The sequence below is a fragment of the Monodon monoceros genome, unplaced genomic scaffold (assembly GCF_005190385.1).
Source record: "Monodon monoceros isolate NGI ecotype Baffin Bay Population unplaced genomic scaffold, NGI_Narwhal_1 Super_Scaffold_3, whole genome shotgun sequence".
In the NCBI taxonomy this organism is placed as follows: domain Eukaryota; kingdom Metazoa; phylum Chordata; class Mammalia; order Artiodactyla; family Monodontidae; genus Monodon; species Monodon monoceros.
The window spans coordinates 47,604,688-47,627,569 of record NW_021703780.1 but is presented as its reverse complement, the minus strand read 5'-3'; the positions used below and the strand labels follow the sequence as shown (position 1 = coordinate 47,627,569).

Below are 22,882 nucleotides of genomic sequence, written 5' to 3'. Positions count from 1 at the left end.
GTAGTGAATATTAATCTATTTTATCAGAATAATGTTGATTCCCTTTTAAGTAACATAGCAATGATAATGAAGTGATAAAAACTGAAAAGCCTAGTTTCTTATTGTAGTAAATAAAATTAATTCCATTCACATCTAATAAATGACTGTTTTCAGGCATAGTAAGTGCTCAATAAATGTTATTCTACTTGAATACGGTACTTTTTCTAAATGTTTATTTAGTTTTTTTCTTTTAGTTCTCTATTTTTATTTTTTAAACTTTTTGTTTTATATTGGAGTACAGTTGATTAACAATGTTGTGTTAGTTTCAGGTGTACAACAAAGTGATTCAGTTATACATATACATGAATCTATTCTTTTTCAAATTCTTTTCCCAATTAGGTTGTTACAGAATATTGAGCAGAGTTCCCTGTGCTATACAGTTGGTCCCTGTTGGTTATCCACTTTAAATATAGCAGTGTGTACATGTCAATCCCAAACTCCCTAACTATCCCTCCCCCCAACCTTCCCCCCGGTTACCATAAGTTCGTTCTCTAAGTCTGTGAATTTGTTTCTGTTTTGTAAATAAGATCATTTTTATCATTTTTTAAAAAATATATAATTTGAAAAGAAAAATAGAGTCAAAGAATCTCTAGGTTAAAAATGACTATAAAAATTATCTGGCCCAGTAATTTTGCCAATGTTATTTGAGAGCTTGCCCCAAATAGGTTTTTATAATGTTTATAAATGTTACAATTTATAAAATACATGCCACCATTTTCTTTTTGAAAACTTCACCATCAAAAAGAATACAGGTGTTACACTGCATGTGGTGGTCCTGGACACCAATTTATTTGGTATAAAAGCAATGAAAAAAACGTATCAAACAAAAACCTAGTTTTGTATACAGAATATTTAAATTTCATTTATGAAGTTATTTCTTAGGAAAAAGAAAAGATAGGCGGATACAATTCAATGAACATTAGAAAATTTAAACTAATTTAAGAATATCTAAGTTAACATTTACAGATTTAAGACATTTCTGCAACTCAAATGTTGTAATGATGCTAAGAATTAACGGGTAGTGAAAAATCACCTGTAAGCTGTTATAGCACTAAACAACTGAAGTTAAGGAAATTTCTTGAGGAAAACCAATGTGATACATTGCTAATATAAACTGGCAAGTTTGGGGAACTAAAAAGCATTTTTTAAACCTGTGTCTCTGAATCTTTAAGAATTTATCAGTAAGTATGTGCCACCTAGTGGTAGTAATACAATTAAACATCTTCTAAACTCAAAAAGTTAAAGACTCTTACTTTATAAAGAATTCTGAATTCCACAATAAGGCTCAGCTATGCATTGTATTTTTTCCAACTAGTTTGTTCTTTAATTGAAGTGATTCTAAAAGTGTACAATATGACTCCCTATCCATCCCTAGTACTGAGTGTTTCTCCCAAAGACACCCAATATTACCAGTTTTTTTCAGTCTTCCAGAGACATCGTATGTACCTACAGGCATTTACATCATTTAAATATCTGCTTTTACAGACTGCTATGAATTGTTATATACTTTGAGTTTTTCTATTTGTCTTTCAGATTGCTTCATTTATGGATTTATTCAACATATTCTAGACCCTTGGGATCAATCACTGAAGAAAACAGACAAAGCTTATATTCTAACCAGTGAAACAGACAATCCACAATAAGCATAACAAATAAGTTAAGGCTACAGTTTAAGAGGTTATAAATACTATGTAATAAAGAAAAGATGAGGCAATAAAGTGGTCAGGGTAACTGTCATTGAAAAAGTGACAACTGAGCGAAGACCTAAAGGAGGTCAAGGAGTTAGTCCTGTAGATGTCCAAGGAAAGAGCACTGCAGGCAGAGAAAAAAGGCTTTAAGATAGGAGAATACAAGTTTATTCAAGAGGCATCAAAGAAGGGAAGGTGGTTGTGGGTGAATGAGGAAGCGAGTGAGTAACAGGGAATGATGTCCAATAAATTAACAGGGGCCAGGTCATGGAGGTCCTTGCAGGCCATTGTAGGGATTTGGGCTTTTACTCTGAGTTAAACAGGAGCCATTACAGAGTTCTGAGCAGAAGAATAACATTTGACTTGATTTAACATTTTACAACAATCACTCTGCTTGCTTTGATGAGAACAGATTATACAAAGGCAAGTGTAGATGTGGATGACTGGCTACTGCAATCATCCAGGCAAGAAATAATGGTGGTATAGATCAGGTCATAGCAGCCACTGTGGTGAAAAGTGGTAGGATTCTGGATATACTCTGAAGGTAGAGCAAAAATAATTTCTTGACCAACTGAAGATTGGTTAAGAGAGAAAGAAAGGATGACTCTCAGGCTTTGGGACTGAGCGAGAGGAGGATGTGATTTGCCATCCACTGAGATGGGGAAGGCTGTCAAGGAAGTGAAATGGGGGGTGGTGGTGGAGATCAAGAGTTCAGACATGCTGAGTACGCATTATGACACCCAAGCGAAGGTACCAAGTAGCAGTTTGGTAAGGGAATTCGGGAGAGAGAACTGAACTACAGATAAAATGTAGGAAACATAGACACACACACACACACACACACACACACACACACACACACACACCATATTTAAAGGCAAGAAATTAGATGAGAAAACCAAGGGAATGAGGATATAGATGTATGTATATCCAAATACGTAGTATGGCATGTACCATTATTTATTTTACAAACACCCTTGTGATAGATTTAAGTTTTTTCAAATATTTTGCAATATGAAACAATGCTGCAATAAAAAATTTTTTGTCTGTATGTCTCTTTACCCTTGTGAAAGTGTATTGAAGCATAAATTCCTCAGATGTTGAATGACAGGTTTATACATATTTTAAATTTTGGAAGCTTTTGTGAAATCACTCTTGAGTGAGGTAGTCAAAATTTACCACGCCATGAACAAATGCTTCCTCACACTCTGGAGAACACTTCCATTACCAAACTTAGATCTCTGCCAATATTTTTAAGGAAAAGATTGGTATTTCCTTTTTATTATCATTTTCATTTTTTGAATTCTGTAATATGAGCAATTTTTCATAGTTTTTCCAGCTTTACTGAGATATAATTGACAAATAACTGTGTAAACTTAAGGAGTACTAAACAATGACTTGATACACATACACATTGGGAAATGATTACCATATAGGGTTAGTTAACATATCCATTAGCTCACATTAAAACCTTTATTTGTGTGTGTGGTGAGAACATTTAAGATCTACTCTCTTAGCAACTTTCAAGTATATAACACAGTAATTAATGTTAACTATAGTCACCATGCTATACATTAGATTCCCTAGAACTTATTCATCAATTTTTCATATTTTAAAAAGTCATTTATATTTTCTTTTCTATGGAATGACTGTTCAAATCCTGTGTTAATATTTATATTGGTTGTTTTCTCATTGATTTGTAAGAGATTTTTGTATATTAAAAAATTGCCCTTTGCTATATGTATTGAGAACATCTTCTCCTGTTAAGTTTATCTTTTAGTATGTTTGTATTTTCTTTTTTGTTCATTTAAATTTTTCATCCTTCTAGAACTAATTTGGATGTGAGGTATAGCTTCTGCTTCATTTTTTCCTAAGTAGCTAGCCAGTTGTACATACATAATTTATTAAACAATACAACTTTTCTTTAATTATTTGAATATAACCTTATCACTAACTATTTTCAAGTACTTTTGTACTGTATATTGTTCTATTAATCTATCAAATAACTGTTAATATCAAACTGCTTTAACTACTAGAGTATTACTATAATTTTATATTTTATAGGTCTAACTCCCTCTTCTATGTTTTATTTTCTTACAAATGTTAGAATTTGACCCTTGAACAACACAGGCTTGAACTTTGCAGCTCCTTTTATATGTGGAGTTTTTCACTAAATAGGTACTGCTGTACTACACAATCCACGGTTGGTTAAATCTGTGGGTGCAGAACAGGTGAACTTTGATGGCCACTGTGAAATTACTGCAAAGTTACAGGTGGATTTTCAACTGCAAAGGGGGCTGGCGTTCCTAACCCCCAGGTTGTTCATGGGGTCAACTGTAGGGGGGTTTTTAAGTCCTTTTGAATGGATGTGGTACATATATACAATAGAATATTACTCAGCCATTAAAAAGAATGACATAATGCCGTTTGCAGCAACATGGATGCACCTAGAGATTATCATATTAAGTGAAGTAAGTCAGACAGAGAAAGACAAATATCATATGATATCGCTTATATGCGGAAACTTAAAAAATGATACAAACGAATGTATTTACAAAACAGAAACAGACTCACAGACTCAGAGAACAAACTTATGGTTACTGGTTGGGGAAAGCGGGGGATGACAGATTGGGAGTTTGGGATTGACATGTGTACACTGCTATATATAAAATAACCAACAAGGACCTACTGTATAGCACAGGGAACTCTGCTCAATACTCTGTAATAACTTAAATAGGAAAATAATTTGAAAAAGAATAGATACATGTATATGTATAACTGAATCACTCTGCTGTACACCTGAAACAACACAACATTGTTAATCAACTATACTCCAATATAAAATAAAATTAAAAAAATAAAAATAAATAAAAATTGAGATTGCATTAAAATTAATTTAGGGAGAATGGACATCCTTCCATATTAAATCTTCCAAACCAAGAAGAGGATTATATTTTTCCATTTCCTTAAGTTTTATTTTCTGTCTCTTGGTAGCATTTTAAAGTTTTATTCATATAGATCTTGTATGTGGTGCTCCTTAAACTTACTCCAGTACATTATATATGCTTTGTTGCTATTATAAATGCTATTTATCCCTTCATATTTTCACATTTGTTACTGCTTTAGAGTAATTTTACAACTGCCACATAACTGAATCTCCCTATTGTTTGTAACAGTTCTTCTGTTATTTATAATAGTTTTATTTATAATAGTTTTTCCATTTGAGTTCTACAGGTTTTCCAGGTAAACAATAGTAACAAAACAGAACAGAGACAAGCTTTTAAATGTCATAAGAAGGAAATCTTCAAGGCAGCTCTGTAACAGATTTCCAAGGAGCTAAAAGCTTATGAAGTCAAGGATTCAGGTCAATTGACTTCAGATGAGACTACAGAAAGGGCTGGGCATTCTTCAAATTCCAGTAAATTCTTTGATCCCAAGAGAGAATATCAGGGACTTCCCTGGTGGTCCAGTGGTTAAGAATCCATCTTGCAATGCAGGTGACGCTGTTCTATCCCTGGTCAGGGAACTAAGATCCCACACGCTGCAGAGCAACTAAGCCTGCTTGCGGCAACTACAGAGCCCACGTGCTCTGGCGCCTGCATGCCACAACTAGAGAGCCCACGTGCTCTGGATTCTGCACACCACAACTAGAGAACCTGCGTGCCCCAAGTAATGAGCCCGTGCACTCTGGAGCCCACATTCACGACTAGAGAGAACCCCACGCACCACAACTAGAGAGGAGCCCCTGCTCTGCAATGAAGAGCCTGCGTGCTGCAAAGATCCCGCATGCCGCAGCTAAGACCTGACACAGCCAAAAAAATAATAAAATAAATAAATTTTTTTAAAAAAAGAGGGAATATCATATCTTTCATTATGTTTATATTGCTTTGGCAACTGGAGTTTTCTCAATCAGTTTTATTAAATTTAGGGTGGAGGGGGAAAATAATCATCATAGAAAGAGAAGGAAGACATATAGTCTGTATGAATTTATGAGCATAAATAAGATAATTCTTGATAGATGTGTTCTTGATAGATGAATAAGCATGTAAATATTTGGAGTAAGGACGAGGTTTGAGACTAAACAGATGGTTAGGCAGGGAAAGATAGTACCCTATGTCTGAGAAAATTCCTAGCTGTATCCAAAATTGAAGTTTGTAAACTACTTTCCTAAGTGATCTTGTTCCAATCAAGCATCACTGGCTGACTGAGAGCCTCAGTACCATTTTCATATTTCCTAGGGTCTGAGGAGGAGGCTGAATGTCCCTTCTCCGTAACTTCCAACTCACTGAGCATGCTGTGTGTTATCACCATATACTAATACGAAGTGGCACATTCAAAGAGAAGAATACCTATGTATTTGTCCACCCAGTAAGGCCAGTAAAAAGAAATCTGCAATCTGGCAGAAATTCATATCATCTGTTGCTTTCTATTTTAAGATTGCTTCTCCACATAAAAATTAATCAAGATATAATCATCTGGAGCTGTAGCAGGATAAGTTTCACTTCTCAAACTCAAATGTGTGAGCAATGTCACATTACCTTCTTTTTGCTAAATAAAATTGAATGTGACAGCCATTGTCCAACAAGGATAAGAAATTTGATCTTGCTCATTTTTGGGCCACCCCTTACTTTCTCTAGGTTCCTGTAAATTGGAAGGGAATACATGGTGCCCGAACAGCGAGGACAGATCATTACTCCTCAACGCGTAAGGCTTTCATGAATAACATCTTTGTTCAAGTCCCTTGAAGTCAGGTAATCGAACAGCTTCCTTGCCATGCCTGGTCCAAAGGATCCTTTCCAAGGCTGGGAACCTTGCCAGCGTGGCTTCAACCTCCTGGTGCACCTCGTGCTCTTCTTCTCCAAAGTGTTCCACTCCCCAGGGCACCGGCAGACCTCTGTCCTCTTCCATGTCTGAGGGAATCTCTTCCTTGCCTAGCTGCTCCTGCCTGCCCTGTTCCCATTACTGCCCACCCTCAGGGAACTCAGGTCAAGACAGGTAAGCTCTGCTTTAGATCCCAACAGAAAATGCCCCTGAGACATGAGAACATGAGGGGCCTGACCACTTTTTGGAATAAGTGAAAGGGAAAAATATAATCAAAACAAGAATTATTATCAACCAACCACTGGTATCTGGCTGGCTGTGGGGAAGGATTTCCTAGCGCACGGACTCTGCAGGTGGAGTCTTTCCTCCCCACCCCTGCTCCTTCACTCTACCTGCCTATGTCTCTCCCTTCATTTCTCCCCATGGCACTCGTCAACAACTAAAAAAAAATTTACTTGTTGACTATGTGTCTCATCCCACTAATTTAAGTCTCGTGACAGCATTTAAATTTTGTCTGTTTTGATCACTTCAGAGCCTAGAATTGGTAGAAATAATAGGAGCTCAGTAAATACTCTGGGTATTATAAATAGACATTTTTTATTCAGGGTGGCATGGGGAAAGCCCAGACAGGAAATTGGGGATGAAACTAAAAGGCTGGGCTACAATCCTGAATTATGTTATTAACCCTAGAAAGGTAAAAGAAAAATGTATAAGCATGATGACTATCTAGCATTATAATATGGTGATATTACTACTAAGATGATATTAAACTTCATTTTTTATAAGGATGCAGGTCTTTAAAGTACTTCATGAGCCACTGATTTATCCTATGATATTAGTGGCATTTTTTTCTTGAAAAAAAAAGTGGGCCTAATTTCAAGTACTTTGAATGTTATGTAAAAAATAGTACTTAATTTTAAAATTAAATTCAATCAAATGCTTAATATAACCTATTTGGGGGGACAGTAGAGCCTCACTAAAATCCTGTAGGTACAATATAGCATTTACTATCCAAAATTATCAATTCAAATTTTGATTATATAGACATAAAAGTTAGCTGCAAATAAAAGTATTTACAATTTAGAAAATTTATCTTCAGACATAATGCTGAGCATCTATTAAAAATCTGGAAAACTGGAATCATAAGCACCTAGATTGCTTTATTGGGCTTCATAAATTCATTGAAATGGCTTCAAATATTGACAATTACTTTAAGTTATTTCATTACTTTAAGTTATAATATGCCTTTAGAAACATGGGGAGATTAGTCACAGATTTCATAACCTAAAGAAATAAAAATAATTTTCCTTCATAATACATCTCTGCTAAATGTTTGAGGATCAACACCACCACCTATTATAAAGTCCTCTGCCTGGGGATTCGTGTTGACTGCTGCTATTTATACATTCAAGCTTCCAGTGCACCTCGTTGGCTCTATGATGCACCCTTCTAAATATTTACTATCGGGCCAAAGCTATCGTTTTCACTTAAAGCAATCCAACAGAAAGTTAATCACAAGGCTATCTTGTCTTCCTTAAATTGGATTTCTCCAACAGCAACCAGTAATCTCGACAGTAAGAACATTCCCATTCCTTTGATGCCAACTAGAAGATAGTCACAGCCACCCTTGTGAACCACACACACCTGGGCTTCCTAACACCTGTCTCCCTTCTCACCTGCCGTCTTTAACATAGGTTCTGGATTATTTAGACAGCTCATTCAAATTATTGAACACTTGAAGCAATAATGCTTTCAAAATCATAAATAGGAATTTGCTTACTCTAACTCAGCAGGATTTTAAGGTCAAAATAACTTGGGTCCCCCACTTCCTATACCACTAGAAAGTGTGAACCAGTTAAGCTGACACCCCCCCCAACCCCCCAAAAATGTTCTAGCTCTGTTTAGTCTGATCCTTTACATCAATTTGAAAGATAATACCAAGAATGCAATGAGTACTAGGAGAGAAATTAGGCAGAAAAGAAAGAATAAGAAAATGTGAGAGTCAAATCTTTACAGTGTGATTCCATTACTTGGCTTGAAACACTGGGAATTACCAATGCCAGGGCCTGAGCATACCCTGAACCTTGATGGGGGGAAGTGGAAGGAAGCCAAGTAGTTTTAGGTAAAACAGCCCCGATGGACAACTCAGAAAAATCACAGGCTACTAGATAAGCTCCTTATTAACCTAGACCTTAACATATGTTTTCTAAGTATTTTGAATATCTAAGTTCTTTTCCTACCAAGATGGATAAACAACCACTGCATGTTGATTTTAAAGAAGACCCAGTCTAACATTTTAGGCTGGTCTATTATCTCGACTGACATCATTTAGAAAACAATTTTTTTTTTGCGGTACGCGGGCCTCTCACTGTTGTAGCCTCTCCCGTTGCGGAGCACAGGCTCCGGACGCGCAGGCCCAGCGGCCATGGCTCACGGGCCTAGCCGCTCCGCGGCATGTGGGATCTTTCAGGACCTGGGCACGAACCCGCGTCCTCTGCATCGGCAGGCGGATACTCAACCACTGCGCCACCAGGGAAGCCCCTAGAAAACAATTTTTATACAACCAATACATTTGTCATTTAGTGTGTGGACCTGAAACCAGATTTTGAGAGAAGGAGAGAAAGAAAGAGGGCTCCAGATATCACAGCAAGGAGACAATGAGTCACCACCAAAGAGAGACGCTAATTAAAGGGACAGGGGAATCTAACATCACAATTTTGCTAAAGATTTGCGTGGCTTCTTTAGCACCACAAACTCATAAATACATTAATAAATTTCACAAAGTAAACATAATAAAATAATGTATGTTTCATATATCTCTTTTTTAGCTAATTCTAGTAAACCAGAAAATAGGTATTAATGGTGAGAAAATCCGCTATACAGTGGTTCTTGAGCTTCACTGAGGAACTGTAGAGATTCTCAGCACGCTCCCCAGTATGCAGGTTCAGGAATATATATTTTTAAAGAGCTCTATGGGAGAATGTGATGATGAGCAAGTTTGGGAACCAAAAACAGAGTAAAACAAAACAAACCCTGGCATCAGGATACCAACGTTAATAATAACCAATTATTTCTAAGAGAATTACAAGGGAATGAAATAATAAATACTAGCTTTTAATGACAGCCACGAAGAGGCCCAAAATCTATGGCTGGGAATCAATGCACTAAACGTGAAGAGAGCTTTCACATCTTTGTCCAACTTTGAAAAGCCCTGGTTAAAGGTTAAGTTAATTAATCAAGCTGGCTGAATTAACAACAGGAGACCAATAAGAAGGGCTTTGTGATTTTCCAGTTTATAGATGAGAGCTTATTATGAATTTGGTATGCTTATGAAGATTAGAAACAGATGGTCCAATGTAAGCCTCAAGCAGGCTGACATATAATGTAAAAGCCTGGGGCTTGCACTCAGAAGACCTGGGCTTCAGTCCCAGTTCTGCTGCTATGTGACCTCAGGCAAGTCACTTAACCTGAGCCCTAACTTTCTTAACAATAAATGAAGATCACATGAGATAGCATATGTAAGAGGTACTTTATAAAATGTAAAGCATTTTCAAATGTTGGTTATCAATGTCATAAACGATCAGAATATAAACATTTATCATTTAGTCTCTGCAGTCCAAGAAAATGAAACAGAAACTCTACCTATAATAGGGAGGAGTTGACTGAGTGTGTACTTTATGTCCAAAGGAATTCTACTATTAAAGAGTCCATTGTTATTTTTATTTACTAATTTATCCAATGCTTATATAGTACTAAGTGTCAGGCACAGTCTGAAACACTTTACAACTTTTTTTTACTTTCCAACAAGCTTACAAGGTAGGTACTATTATTATCCTCATTTTACACATAAAGAAACTGAGGCACTGAGTTTAGACATTGCCCAAGTTCATACAGCCAGTAAGTGATAGAGCTGGGATTCATACACAGGCAACCTGGCTCCAGAATTCACGGGCTCAATGACTATAAAATGATATTTCATAAAAAGGCATTCTGTTGCACAAATCTCCAAGATGGTGTTATGAAGAGATTGTAGGTCATTATCATAAGAAATAAATTGTGTTGAAAATGATCGGAAACTACCATCTGGCATTTTCTGTATCAGGTCATAGTTACATTGCTTAGGAAAATTTTTTCTAGGATTATTAATCAGCCGTTAAAAACTTAAATCACCACTGGATATACGGTTAAAATGGTAAATTTTATGTTACATATATTTTAGCACAATTAAAAAATAAAAAACCTTAATTTTATTTATTGTGTACAGTTTAAAGTATTTTACATATTTTGATTTCAAGTTGTAGAATTTTTATTTTGCAAAACTGAATATATCATTAAGTCTGCAACAAGAAATTATTTCATTGTTCTGTAAAAGTATTAGTAATATATTGATGAAATAAAGCACAGGAAGCAAGTGAGCACTGGGTCAATAGATAATTTTTAAGGCCCGTGCTTATCTCCAGGGCTGCTGTCTCCCACAGCTCTGGCCAGGCTGCCTGCTCCACCTGGGGACGTTAAATAGAAGTGGGAGATGGGTTTAAATCAGCCATGTGCTCATTTGCTCTGAGCCTTAAAAAAGTCAGGATTGGCTTAAAGGATTTTAAGTAACAGTATGAATGGATATCAAGACCTGAGCCTAAATGACAGTTAACATACTTGGCTGCTATTTTCTACTCCACATTTGCTTGTTTTTTAGGGAACATGTGTTTATGGGAAAACAAATGTCGTATTTATTACAGACAGATGCTCGGATTCTGTTTAAAAATAGAATCATACAAGCAGGTGGGAGAGCCAGGAGAAGAGGATGGTTAAATATATGGCACAATCAGTTCATATCCTGTGAGCTGAACAAAATGGTGAGGAAGTGGTAATTCTGGAATTTATTTTCAAAGTCAGTTCAATCTGCATTGTTTAGGGTTTTGCCTGAATCACAGACTGTTCCTGGTAATTGGTTAGAAGAAATTTTTTTTTTAAGTGGAGAAATTAAAGAAAGGAACAGTTAATATATCAATTGTACACTTTCAGTTATATGGCTCTGAGTTTTGGACTTCATCGTTCCCTAATGGAAGAATGTACCAAAAATTTACTCTGCAACTGTTTACTAATTTAAGAACCTCAACATAGAAGACTCATTATATAAGGAAGCCTTACTCATAAGGGGTATGACCCTGAAGGCAATTTAGTGAGCCTTGTATTTTGGCTTAAAGACAATGATCTGACTCTGGTTTCTTTAACAGAAAATAAGCACTTCTAGAAAGTTGAGAAGGCTATATAAGGCTAAATGTTTCTAGGAAAGATCATTGTTGTTCCACTGAGGAGTCAATATGAGAAATCTAGCTGACTTAATAAATTTTTCATGCATTTGATGATGGGAAAGGTAGCCACCTGTTCCTTCCTTTATCAACTGAGTAAAGTTGGTCATATTATTTGGATTTGGACTTTTAACTTCAATACAAGTTCAGATATCTAAATTCATAAGAGATTAAGTCGAGAGATGACAGAGGTAAATTCAAGAATTTATTTGGAGCAGCAAAGTCAGCATATATAAATCGAAATCGTAAGTAAATCGAAAAGACAGAAGAGAGATATGGAAAAAAACTGGTTTTATTCAGTTGCAAAGAACTTGAAAGATAATATTTCCTAGTCTCTTCCAAATTCCATCAAAGAAATTTAAAGTATCTTGAGGCATTGCTGATATTAGGGACTATTCATTCACCAAGTAGTCAGATTAAGAAGGCTCTAACCTATCTCCTACTTTCAAAAGGTCTTAGCACTTCTGCTTACACTAAACTAGAAAAGCACGGCAGCAATGGCCACTCAATTTCTGGGAGCAACGTACTGGCTGATTAAAAAAACACTAAAATCATGTCATTTTTCACATATAATCTTAGTCAAAAGAAAATATATTATTATCCACCTGATTGTTATTTTTTTTTTGTACTCTCTCCTGTAGATGTGGGTTTCTAGGAAGAGGAAATAAGTAATGTAACTATATATTTCTCCTGTACTTCCAATGACAGTATGAACTATTACTATTATTATTAAGAGCCTACTATATGACAAGCACTGTGCTAAGTGCTTTACATGTATAATCTCAGTTAAACCTGTAACAACTCTATGAGGCATATACTATCATAACCTCCATTTTAAGATGAGGTGTGTGGGATTTGTAACAGGTAAGTGACTTCCCTCAGGTCAAATGTCTAGTAAGTAGTACAGCCAACCTTCAAACCCAAAAAACCTGGCTCTAGAGCCTGCCTTTTTAAATCACTATGACAACTTCACTCTTTTCCTAATACATTACTACAAGTTTTCTTGGCAGATTATCCACAAATAGTTCACAGTTATAAAAACATGTTCTAATTCCCTTAAACTTTCTCCAGGCCAAAACTAAAGGATGCTTAGAAAACAAGCAAACAAAAAAATCTTAATCCAATAATACCAAAATTATAGCAAATTTTATACCAAATATGGAATTGGTATGATAAAAATATGCTGAGAGGTTGGTAGCTATACAGGTTATTTGCCAGCAGGAACATGGTACAAAAACACACATATATACATATGTACTTTTTTTTTTTTTTTGGCAAATGTGATTTTCCACTGAGAGCTGGCTCAATAGATTTGTATCCAGTTTCGCTTCATTACTCTAAGAGTGAAATGTTGCCTGATAATCTAGTTATAAGCTAATTTGCTAATCCTTATTATAGACTACATTCTTAGAATTTGGATCCTAATAAATCTTAGAAGAAAAACACTTGCTCAGATAGATGTTAATCCAGACACACTTGTCAAACGACTACTGCAAATGTAATTTGAAAACATCAAGAGTTCTGCTTGGTCACTAGTCCTCCTCCAAAGGGGAACATCAAGCAGTAAATAAAAAACAAGTCTACCAGAAACTGCCATCATTCAACATGTATATTAGAATTAAAAGGTGAAAATGTTCCTCATTTCAATGTGGAAAAACATTCAACAATAAATTAGACTATTGCTTATGTATACATAAATTGGCAAGGTATAGGAGAGAAAAATTGGACCTCGGGGTTAGACATCCTGATTCTAATCATTGCCCCATCCCTTAGCAGCTGATTGACCTTGGGCTAGACATGAAGCCTGAATCACAGTTTCTTCCATATGTCAATAGTGGTGATGCCTATCTTCATGGGGTTGCTATGAGACTTTAAATATTATATTTATTATATTATATATACATATTATATATTATTGTGTTATATTATTATAAAAGGATCTACCCAATCCTTGGCCTGTAGCAGGGGTTCAATTACATGATTGCTATTTATAGGCTTGTTTAGTTACTGGAGTCACTGCAGTGCATACTGACAATCAGAGCCCTTTGCTGGAGGATATTTACTGGACCAAATTTAGATTCAATGTATCATCAATGCTGGTAACTTCTATCATATGTTTATCATAATACAGAAAAGAAATCAACTTATTTGATAAATTACTACAGGTTGTGTTAGTTCTACTTACAGACTGGAAAAATTAAGAGTAATGTGATTTCAGTCGTTTGGCTGTATTCTGAAGAGTACTGAAGCTTCAGGAATGGTCCTGCTAAAGATACAGGTTACAAAGAACTGTAACATCCTCTGTACTATCATTAGTGTATCTGTTAGGATAATCCTAGGGCTTAAAGTGAGGCCTATTTCTTCTTCATGTTGCAGATCTGTTATTTGTTGGCAGTGGAGGCCTTTGCTAAGAGTGATCAAGGGATCTGGGCTGAGAGAGTAGCAAACGAAAATTTCAATTATCAGTCACAGAGCCAGAGAGAGAGAGAACTCTGGATGATGTTGCACTGGACACAGTCATATGCTCAGATATTCATCACTCACTCACAACTCATTGGTCTCACCCCACCTCAAGAGTATCAAATGTGCATCTCTACTTTATAACAGGAAGGCAGTAACCTGCAACATTTTGGTGAACAGTATTAATGACCACCCCAATTAGGAAGCAGAATTCTAGGAATTGCAGAGCTCAAGTTTAGCAATACAGCATTGCTCCTTTTTCATATCCCTGGAAAACAGAGGCAGCTCCATAATACAACGGGTAAATACCCAAATGACATCTGGTACCCAAAGAAATGCTTACACATCTCCAGGTATATCCTCCATACAGTAGTGAGCAGACTGTTAAAATACATAGACAAAACAAATCCACTCACATCATGGACCAAAAGAAACCTAAATTTTACCACAGGAGCCTCCTAGTATCAGGGGTGAACTGCTTACATTTTCTTGGCAGTATAAAGAACTAGAAAATTGTAGGCCAAGCGATCACTGGTTGGAGTACATAATTTATGTCCAATAAAAATTATAATGACTCTATGTAACTTATAGATCATCAACTAAAACATGCTATACATATTACATTTAAATTATACATCAGCTTTATCAGCAATATCTATAAATTATGTACAATGTTCAATGACAAGATTGACTTTAAAGCTGTGTTCAGGGAAACTCTTACTTCTGGGTTAGACATGTGAACCTATGGCAGTCAGCATCATCTCCAGGCAAACCAGAATGAAAGACTAACAAAGGAAGTAGGAGAAAGGCGTCGTGAAACAGTGAGCCATGACCACAGTTACATTACTGCACTAGTAGAGTTAAACCAACAAAAGTCTGATGCCTCAAGTTGAGAAAACTTAGTCAGTGGTTCTCTCTCTCTGGGATACAGATTCATTTGAGGGACTTAGAAATGCTGAGGCCTGGCTCTACTCCAAGAGCTTCTGATTTAATTGATCCAGTAGAGTACAGCCCAGGCATTGCTGTGTTTTGGTTGCTGTCATTGCTTTATAAAGCCTTCTAATGTAAAGCCAGGCTTAAGAAATACTAAACTAAGTCATGTAGTCTATCAAGCAAAGAAATAAACTTGCAAATAATGGATTCTGCAGACATGTACCTACTAAATATAAAAGAAACAACATTTGTGCTAACTGGGGAAAGAACTGTACTCCATGCATCAACTCTTAAATAGCTATCTAGCACATGTTCACGTCTATTTTCTCTAAGTAATTACCAGAGTGACATGTATTTTGAATATATACCATAAGAGAATCAAGGTTTCTTTAAAAGGGGAAGGGAATTTCAGCTATCTTTATACTACTGATTTTATAGTAAATGAAAAAATAAAATGTATGAGTAAACTAATATAAATTACAAATACAAAATCTAAATATTGCCTTCAACTTTTTTCTGAAGTATATCCCAATATATTGATGAGTAATTTTATTTACTGGGGAAAAGCTTATCACCTGTATATTCATATACATATTCATCCATAGTGACAGAGCTCTGTTGTGCTGTCAACAAGAAAATTAATAAGTCACTGGTCCCATAAACATATCAATTTTTCAGTGACTACTAAAAAAAATAAAAGAAAGAAGAAAAACTAGACAAACATGAACTAAAAGAGAAGACTTAACATTTTCAGAATCTAAAACTAAAAAATATTTTATTTTTTCATAAATGCATATAACGTCTTTCTAGAAGAGCTTATTTCTCTCTCACAGTAAAACACACACTGCAAAATATAGTCCACAGTCAGTGAAAACTCTGAAATATTATTTAATCATTTGTTAAACTAAGCTTACACAAATTAGGAGAAAGTAATGTTGAAATAATATATATGAAGTAAGATATAGTCAGCTTAAACAGTGAGAGCTGTATATGCCTATCATTCTGTGTCTACTTTTAGAAAAGGAGCTCAGACAACAGGTGCAATGTGCAACCATTCTCCATCTCTTCTACAAAAATCTTTAAGAAGGTCTACATTGTCTAATACACATTATTTATTTTTGTGTAAGTGATATTTTTATGGAGGCAGGGGTGTGAATTTAATATCTGGATCAACCTGGCACAGTGTAGAGACAGTATTTGAGGAAGAAGGAGCTCCAGTGCAGAGAGGACCATAACAGATTAAATTCCTGGGATGTCTAGGCAATTGAACTGCACGTTGGAGTCAATACTATCTCCATCTCCAAGGGATATAGTTTGATATTATTCATTTTCAAACAATTTCTCATAGGTACCATTTTTCTATCTTGGTTGTCAGTTGACCTCTTCGCTTTCTGTTTCTTGACTTCTCATTGCGGCAATGAGCCTTTAATCATCTGTGAGTTTCCTTCTTGGCAAGCGGAGATTCTTAGATAGCCAGGAGTAGGGAATTGGAGCATAGCAGGGCAGCTGGGCATGTGCCAGCTGAATCTGAGGTAAAGGGGAACTAAAATTTCAGCCTTGAATGAAGAGACCCACAGAAGAAGGCATCCCTATTATATTAGCTCCAAGAGAGGAAGTGAAGAAAAAGATACAAACAAGAAGAGAGTAAGAGACACGAGCCTGTAGGTAGACACCATGAATGACAGTAGAGGAGAGAGCCTGTCCCAGAGCCTGTGGTCACCCAGTGAGTTATCCACCCAGAGCACCCAGCCAGCTGGGGGAGTAGGGGACAGAAGAGGTGAAACAAATGCTTTATTTTTCTCTGTTCTCATTCTTGCTTTAGGAGCCTATTTAATTTAAGCAGCCCTGAATTCATGGTCTTTGCTTGTTTTAATGCTTTCAGAAGGTTAAAACCTTATGGCTCCTGATTCTTGAGTTTAGTTTTGTTTTGCCTCAGATTTTTTCCTTGTCCCAGGGATTAATGGTATGCTCAGTGGAATCAGACTATTCAAATTTATCCTGACAGAACCCAAATCCTGCGAGTAACATTACTTCAGACAAAAATACACTTTGATTTTTTATATATGTTTAAATACAATTTCTTAAGAATGCCCTGCTCTTTATCACACTGTCAAATATTTAAGATTCTAATTTCTGCCTCATGAGAAGCTAGGTTTCCCTATCTTTTAGAAAAGGGGAGGGGCACATAAGGAAGAACACTCCTTCCTATCTTCTGTGGTTGCCATCAGAAGTGCCCAGGGACACATCTGAAATGTCCGAGCAGAGAAGGTGCCTCATACTAAAATGACTGGCTCACAACTACCATAAAATGAATGTATGTGATGTTATTCCATACTTAAATATTTCTACTGAAACAGCCTTCCCTTCCAGCTGCTTTCAAGCTGAATGGAACAAAGGTACTGTTTATGCCAGAGAAAAAGTAGAAGTCCATCTGCAAGTACCTCAGATTTCCACAGATTTCCTTATACTGTGGATTAAATGGCATGCCTTAAATGTACATACATGTATATGTATATTTGAATATATATATACTTCTCACTCTAAAATAGGAACCATCCAAATTGAGTCAAAGGCATTCACATTTCTGACATCTACTTTTTAATCAGATTTCTAATGAAAGCATGGTTTGCAGATGAAAAGTTTCAATATTAGAATACAGATACGGATAATTGAATTAATTTATAACAATTAAACCAAACCCATGAAAACAGGTCCAATTCACTTACTCTCATCAACTTGAGAATTGAGTCTATTCATTAATTGTAGTGTGTGATTTAAAGTTTAAAAAGAATCAAAAAATACTGAAAGAGTTAGTATAATGAAATACTGTTTGAAATTTGAAAAATCTGGTTGCATTCTGTAATTAATCTTCCCTGTGAGCTAGGGCTATAACTTAGAATCTTCTCAAGAGAATTAAAAAATTACCAAATGATGGAATTGTAAATCTGTTTCAAAAGGCAATTATGGAGAGTCCTCAGTTGATTTACACTATATTGCCATTAGAGAAATAAAATTTAAAACTACCTCGTGGTTATTTTTATATCCATACTTCCGTTGAAAAAGCTGCTTTAAAAATACAAATATTTGAGTTTAAACAAATAGTACATACTATTTTGTTTATATAAATATAAAAGTAAAAAATTATATCTCTTTTAGGATCTGAGACAAAATGGCCATAATTAAAAACAAGTGCAAGAGGAACAAAGTTTTGATGTTACTGTACCTACCTTTAATGTGATACTATAATGTCCAACAAACGTTGCATCTATCCATGATCTTGAATGGGGATCACCCAGGAATTCTATGTGATACTGTTCAACATCTCCATCCAGGTCATAGGTCACATATTTCCCTTTAAAAGGATCAGGGCAAAGTATCCCTGGCCAACTTTCAAAAGAAAATATTTTTATTATTTTGATGCTTTAAAAAAGGTAGACATTAATATATCTGTCACAATCACCTGTCAAACTTTGCCCTTTGAATTTTAATAACTTCTTTACAAATTTTAAACATAGTCATATTTGTATCTTTTAAAAGTAGGATATTCAATTGATGCAAGTGATCATTTGTATCTTTGTAGATATAGAAAGCTTTGAAACAGTCACATACTCAAGACATTCATAAGATATGAGGAGAAAGAATCATAAGACAAAAGAATGATTTCCAGGGTCTATAAGAGACATTTAGGCACTGCTAATAGGAAAGATAAGAGAAAAAAGAGTCATCAGATTCATGGCAGGCTTGAATCAACTCTCACCAATCAGAATGATTAACTACTAAAATGTTAACCCACTGACAGGGCTTCTGATGGGGTAGGAGAGAGCTAGCGATTCATGAGCCAGGACTGCCAAAGTGGTTTGGGCTGTTCTGACACTGAACTTTGTAACAACTGTGAGAAAAGTAGAAATAGAGTCAGCGGTTCTGTGTTATCCCTCCCCCACCACACCTGTTCCACTGGCAGTGACCAAATGGCTAAAAATCCTCAGTACTGCAAATAAGGTTTATTCTTTACTAAAAATAAATCTTAGGGGAACGTACAGCAGAAATCTGACTGAATTTTACAGATCAAGATCCAAAATATGCATATCTAATATACCCAAGCATTCAAAAATCTGTACAATTATCAAGTTCTATTATTTATAATATTATAATTATCTGTACAATTATCAAGTTCAATTATCTGTACAATTAACGAGTTCAGTTTGCAGTACCACAGAGCGAAAAAGGTAGAGAAGTTCAAATTAGAAGATCCAGGCTCTAGTTCTGCCTTCTACCAGACAGGAGGCCTCAAGCAGGTAACTAGGCCTCACTATAACTCTGGCTCCTCACTGCGCTGTTTCAAAGTTCAAACAAACATGTGCTTTACACATTTTTGGTTTCTGGCAAATTAAAATGGTGTAAAGCGCCATCATTATGGACTGAATTATGTGATCCCACCAACCCGCATCCATATGTCGAAGTCCTGACCACCAGTACCTCAGAATGTGACTGTATTTGGAGAGGGGGTCTTTAAGGAAGTAACTAAGTTAAAAGGTGAGCCCCAATCCAACATGATTAGTTTCCTTACAAAAAGAGAAGATTAGGACCCAGACACACACACAGGGAAGACCATGAGAAGACACAAAAAGAGAGACCCACCTACAAGCCAAGGAGAGGCCTGAGAAGAAATCAACCCTCTGACACCCTGACCTCAGAATTTTAGCCCCCAGAACCGTGGGAAAATAAGGGCTAGAGAAATTAAAAATTGAGTCAGACAATCTTTAAGCCAAAGAAGAATTGGAAATGATAATGGAAAGTCAAGTGAAAGTTCAGGACCTAAATGAAGAGGACCATCTGGTTGTTATCAGGCTCACGTCACGGTATCTTACTGCTATTTGGTGACTCTTACTGGGCTGCACTTAAGAGTTAAACTTGAGTGCAGTTTATCTTTTAAATCTACAATGGAAATCTACATTGCTGAGGGAACACACTCAAAAGAAGGGGGCTTCAACAGGCAAATGAATGACTAAGAATGAGTGGTAGCTGCAATGGAGACCCTCAACTTATCAGAAGTCAAGGAACAAGTGGGTCCTTCAATATGATCAATAGCTATTTTAAAAACAACCAATCTATGATTGTTACATTATATTTGTTTAAACTCTTTATAAAAGGTAAGGGGCTCATGTTTAATACTAGGTGATTTGCACTTCACAGCAATTTTAATATGGATTACTGTCAACCCAATACCAATTTATGAGCAGTACCTACTCCAGTGTAAAACAGTCTCACAAAATGGATTTCTGATATTTAACACATGAAAGAAAGATTCTGCAGTTATTATGTGTAAGATGAGCTGCTACTTTTCTGACACAAATTCTGATACAACTATTTTTTAAGTGGAACCTATTGGGTCCCAGAGTATTCAATTTAAATTATTACTCAATAAAATATAAACAAAAAGAGATGACTCCTAAAAAGAATTAGATACCAAAAAAAGAAAAAAGCTTTGGTTCATTATTTAAAACATATTTTATTACAGAAAGTATTGCATACTGATTTAAAGATGAATTATGAAAAGTATTATGAAATGTCCAAATAACTGGGGTACTTTCAGGTGGTGCAAAGGAATTGTCTGACTCCTAGTCTGTACATATCAGCTAAAACAGAATGTACCAAACTACAGGAAAAGCTGAGCAGAGGCAATACATCATGTAGAAAACATGATTACTTCTCTCCAGCTGCTCCATCCATCATCATCTCTGACTTCCTGTGATTGAAGAAAGAAGGTGATGTCCATTTTTTCCCCTCACTCTGACCTCAATTTGAGTTCCCAAACTGTCAATGATGATAGTGCATTGTGCATTTCTACTTCCTGATTTTTCACTTTCATATTGAGGAGTAATTCTGAGTGTTGTGTGGGGGCTTAAAGGTGGAGAGGGACAGTAAGAATAGGCCACTCAATGGAAGGGTGTCAGAATTACAAGGAAAGTGTATGGTCAATCTCAGAACCTGTGGGTGGTGGAAGGTAAAATGTACAAACACAACAAGGTCAAATAGACATCAGGTGTTGAAATCCACTTGCAGGAGGAAATGGAAATTTTGGCAGGACAAGAAACTTCAAAGGAAAGTGAAAATACATTACAAAGAAACTGATGTCTTACACATTCCTTATCCAGCGGAAATGATCTTTAATGAGTTGGCTACTGCCTTCAATAAGTTGAAGCTTAAGCATGATAACAGCTGCCATGTATTTATACCGAATGAGAAGAAATATATATAACTTTTATTTTCAAACTGTGGTCTAGATGTTTAAGAAGATAGCAGATTTACTTGGGCCTCATTCTTAATCTGTGGGAAACAAAATGGATGAGTTGGAATCATCACTAACTTAATGTCATACTTTGTTATACCTAACTGCAGGGACCGTTGGGAAGAGGAAATTTCTCATCCACACACATATAAATCCATAAGCAAAAGTATGCAAATGAGAAATAATCAAATACTATTTTATAATACTGAAAGGATCTAGTAGAAACCACAATTTATAAATGTATATACTATAACTAAAAAGTATCACTGGATTGGTTTGTTAACTTAAAGGCATATTTGATTACTAAACTGTTTAGACTACAGTATTTAGAATGCAAATATATTTTCCATAAATTAATTTTCATACTTATGAGAAATCATTGTAAAATGTCTGGTAAACATGCCTAGTTTCTGCTTGATACTGTATTTTCCTATACTAAGTGAGAGATGCACTGTTAATTTTTACTTTTAATTTCTTTGCTCTTTCTAGCTAAATACAATGTATTTGATCAATCTTTAAAAATAAAGACTTCTTAAACATTATAGAGATAGTTTTTCTCTTCCTAGTAATGCAGACAGCCCCACCCTCAAGCTCACATTGGCACTACTCAAAGGCAAGAGGGTGCATAAGTATTTTATAAGTATGTAGGTGTGTGCTATCTTATAATGTGATGATAAATATAACTATTTTAATTTGATTTTCCATGGAGCTTGACCATAGACAAAGAAAATGATAGGCTCTTAACTATTATTTATTTTTATTATATAAAGATTAAGTAGGAATTTCTTGACTCTGTATCAGTCTCTCTTTAGCTTTTCAGCTTTATTGGAAAGTATGAACTCTTCTGAGAAAGAATAACTCTGAGATGTTGATAAGATTGAATTTCTGAGCCTTCAAAAGCTACGTATAAGGACATGGGCTAATAAGAATTGACCCAGTTAATGCTACACTGTTAAGCATCTCTGTAGCCAGCTGACTGATCTTCCCACTTGAAATTTCAGGGTCTATAACATTTCTTAATTAAGAACTGATGTTTGGCTGCTTTTAGTAGGCTAATTCAGCTTTATATTCTACTACTGCAGTTTATCTTGTTATCATCTTTCTATTGTATTTGTGGAACTGAATAAGCAATACAGCAACAGATTTGAGTTTCTTAACCTGAATTTTAAGTCTGTGCTCATGTGTACTTAGTTTATAAAAAGAAATATATGTGACTACATGCCAAATGCATTCTACTCTTTCCAAACAACAAGAAGGTAGTTACAGCTGTATTCTGCAGCATTTTGACGGTCCTAATCATAGATTGGAGGTAATTTAGGGACTAGAGTAAAACATGCTTCATT

The 22,882-nt window shown here is 35.6% G+C and overlaps 1 protein-coding gene across 3 annotated transcripts in view; it reads right to left on the bottom strand.

Annotated features, from left to right (window-relative positions):
- The window catches only part of ZCWPW2 (zinc finger CW-type and PWWP domain containing 2), a 137,394-nt gene that overhangs the window by 53,543 nt on the left and 60,969 nt on the right, over positions 1-22,882 (bottom strand). For all 3 annotated transcript variants that reach the window (XM_029242495.1, XM_029242496.1, XM_029242497.1), the window contains exon 3: positions 18,478-18,637. In XM_029242495.1, coding sequence (XP_029098328.1) covers positions 18,478-18,637 — 160 coding nt within the window. The remainder of the gene's footprint in view (positions 1-18,477; positions 18,638-22,882) is intronic.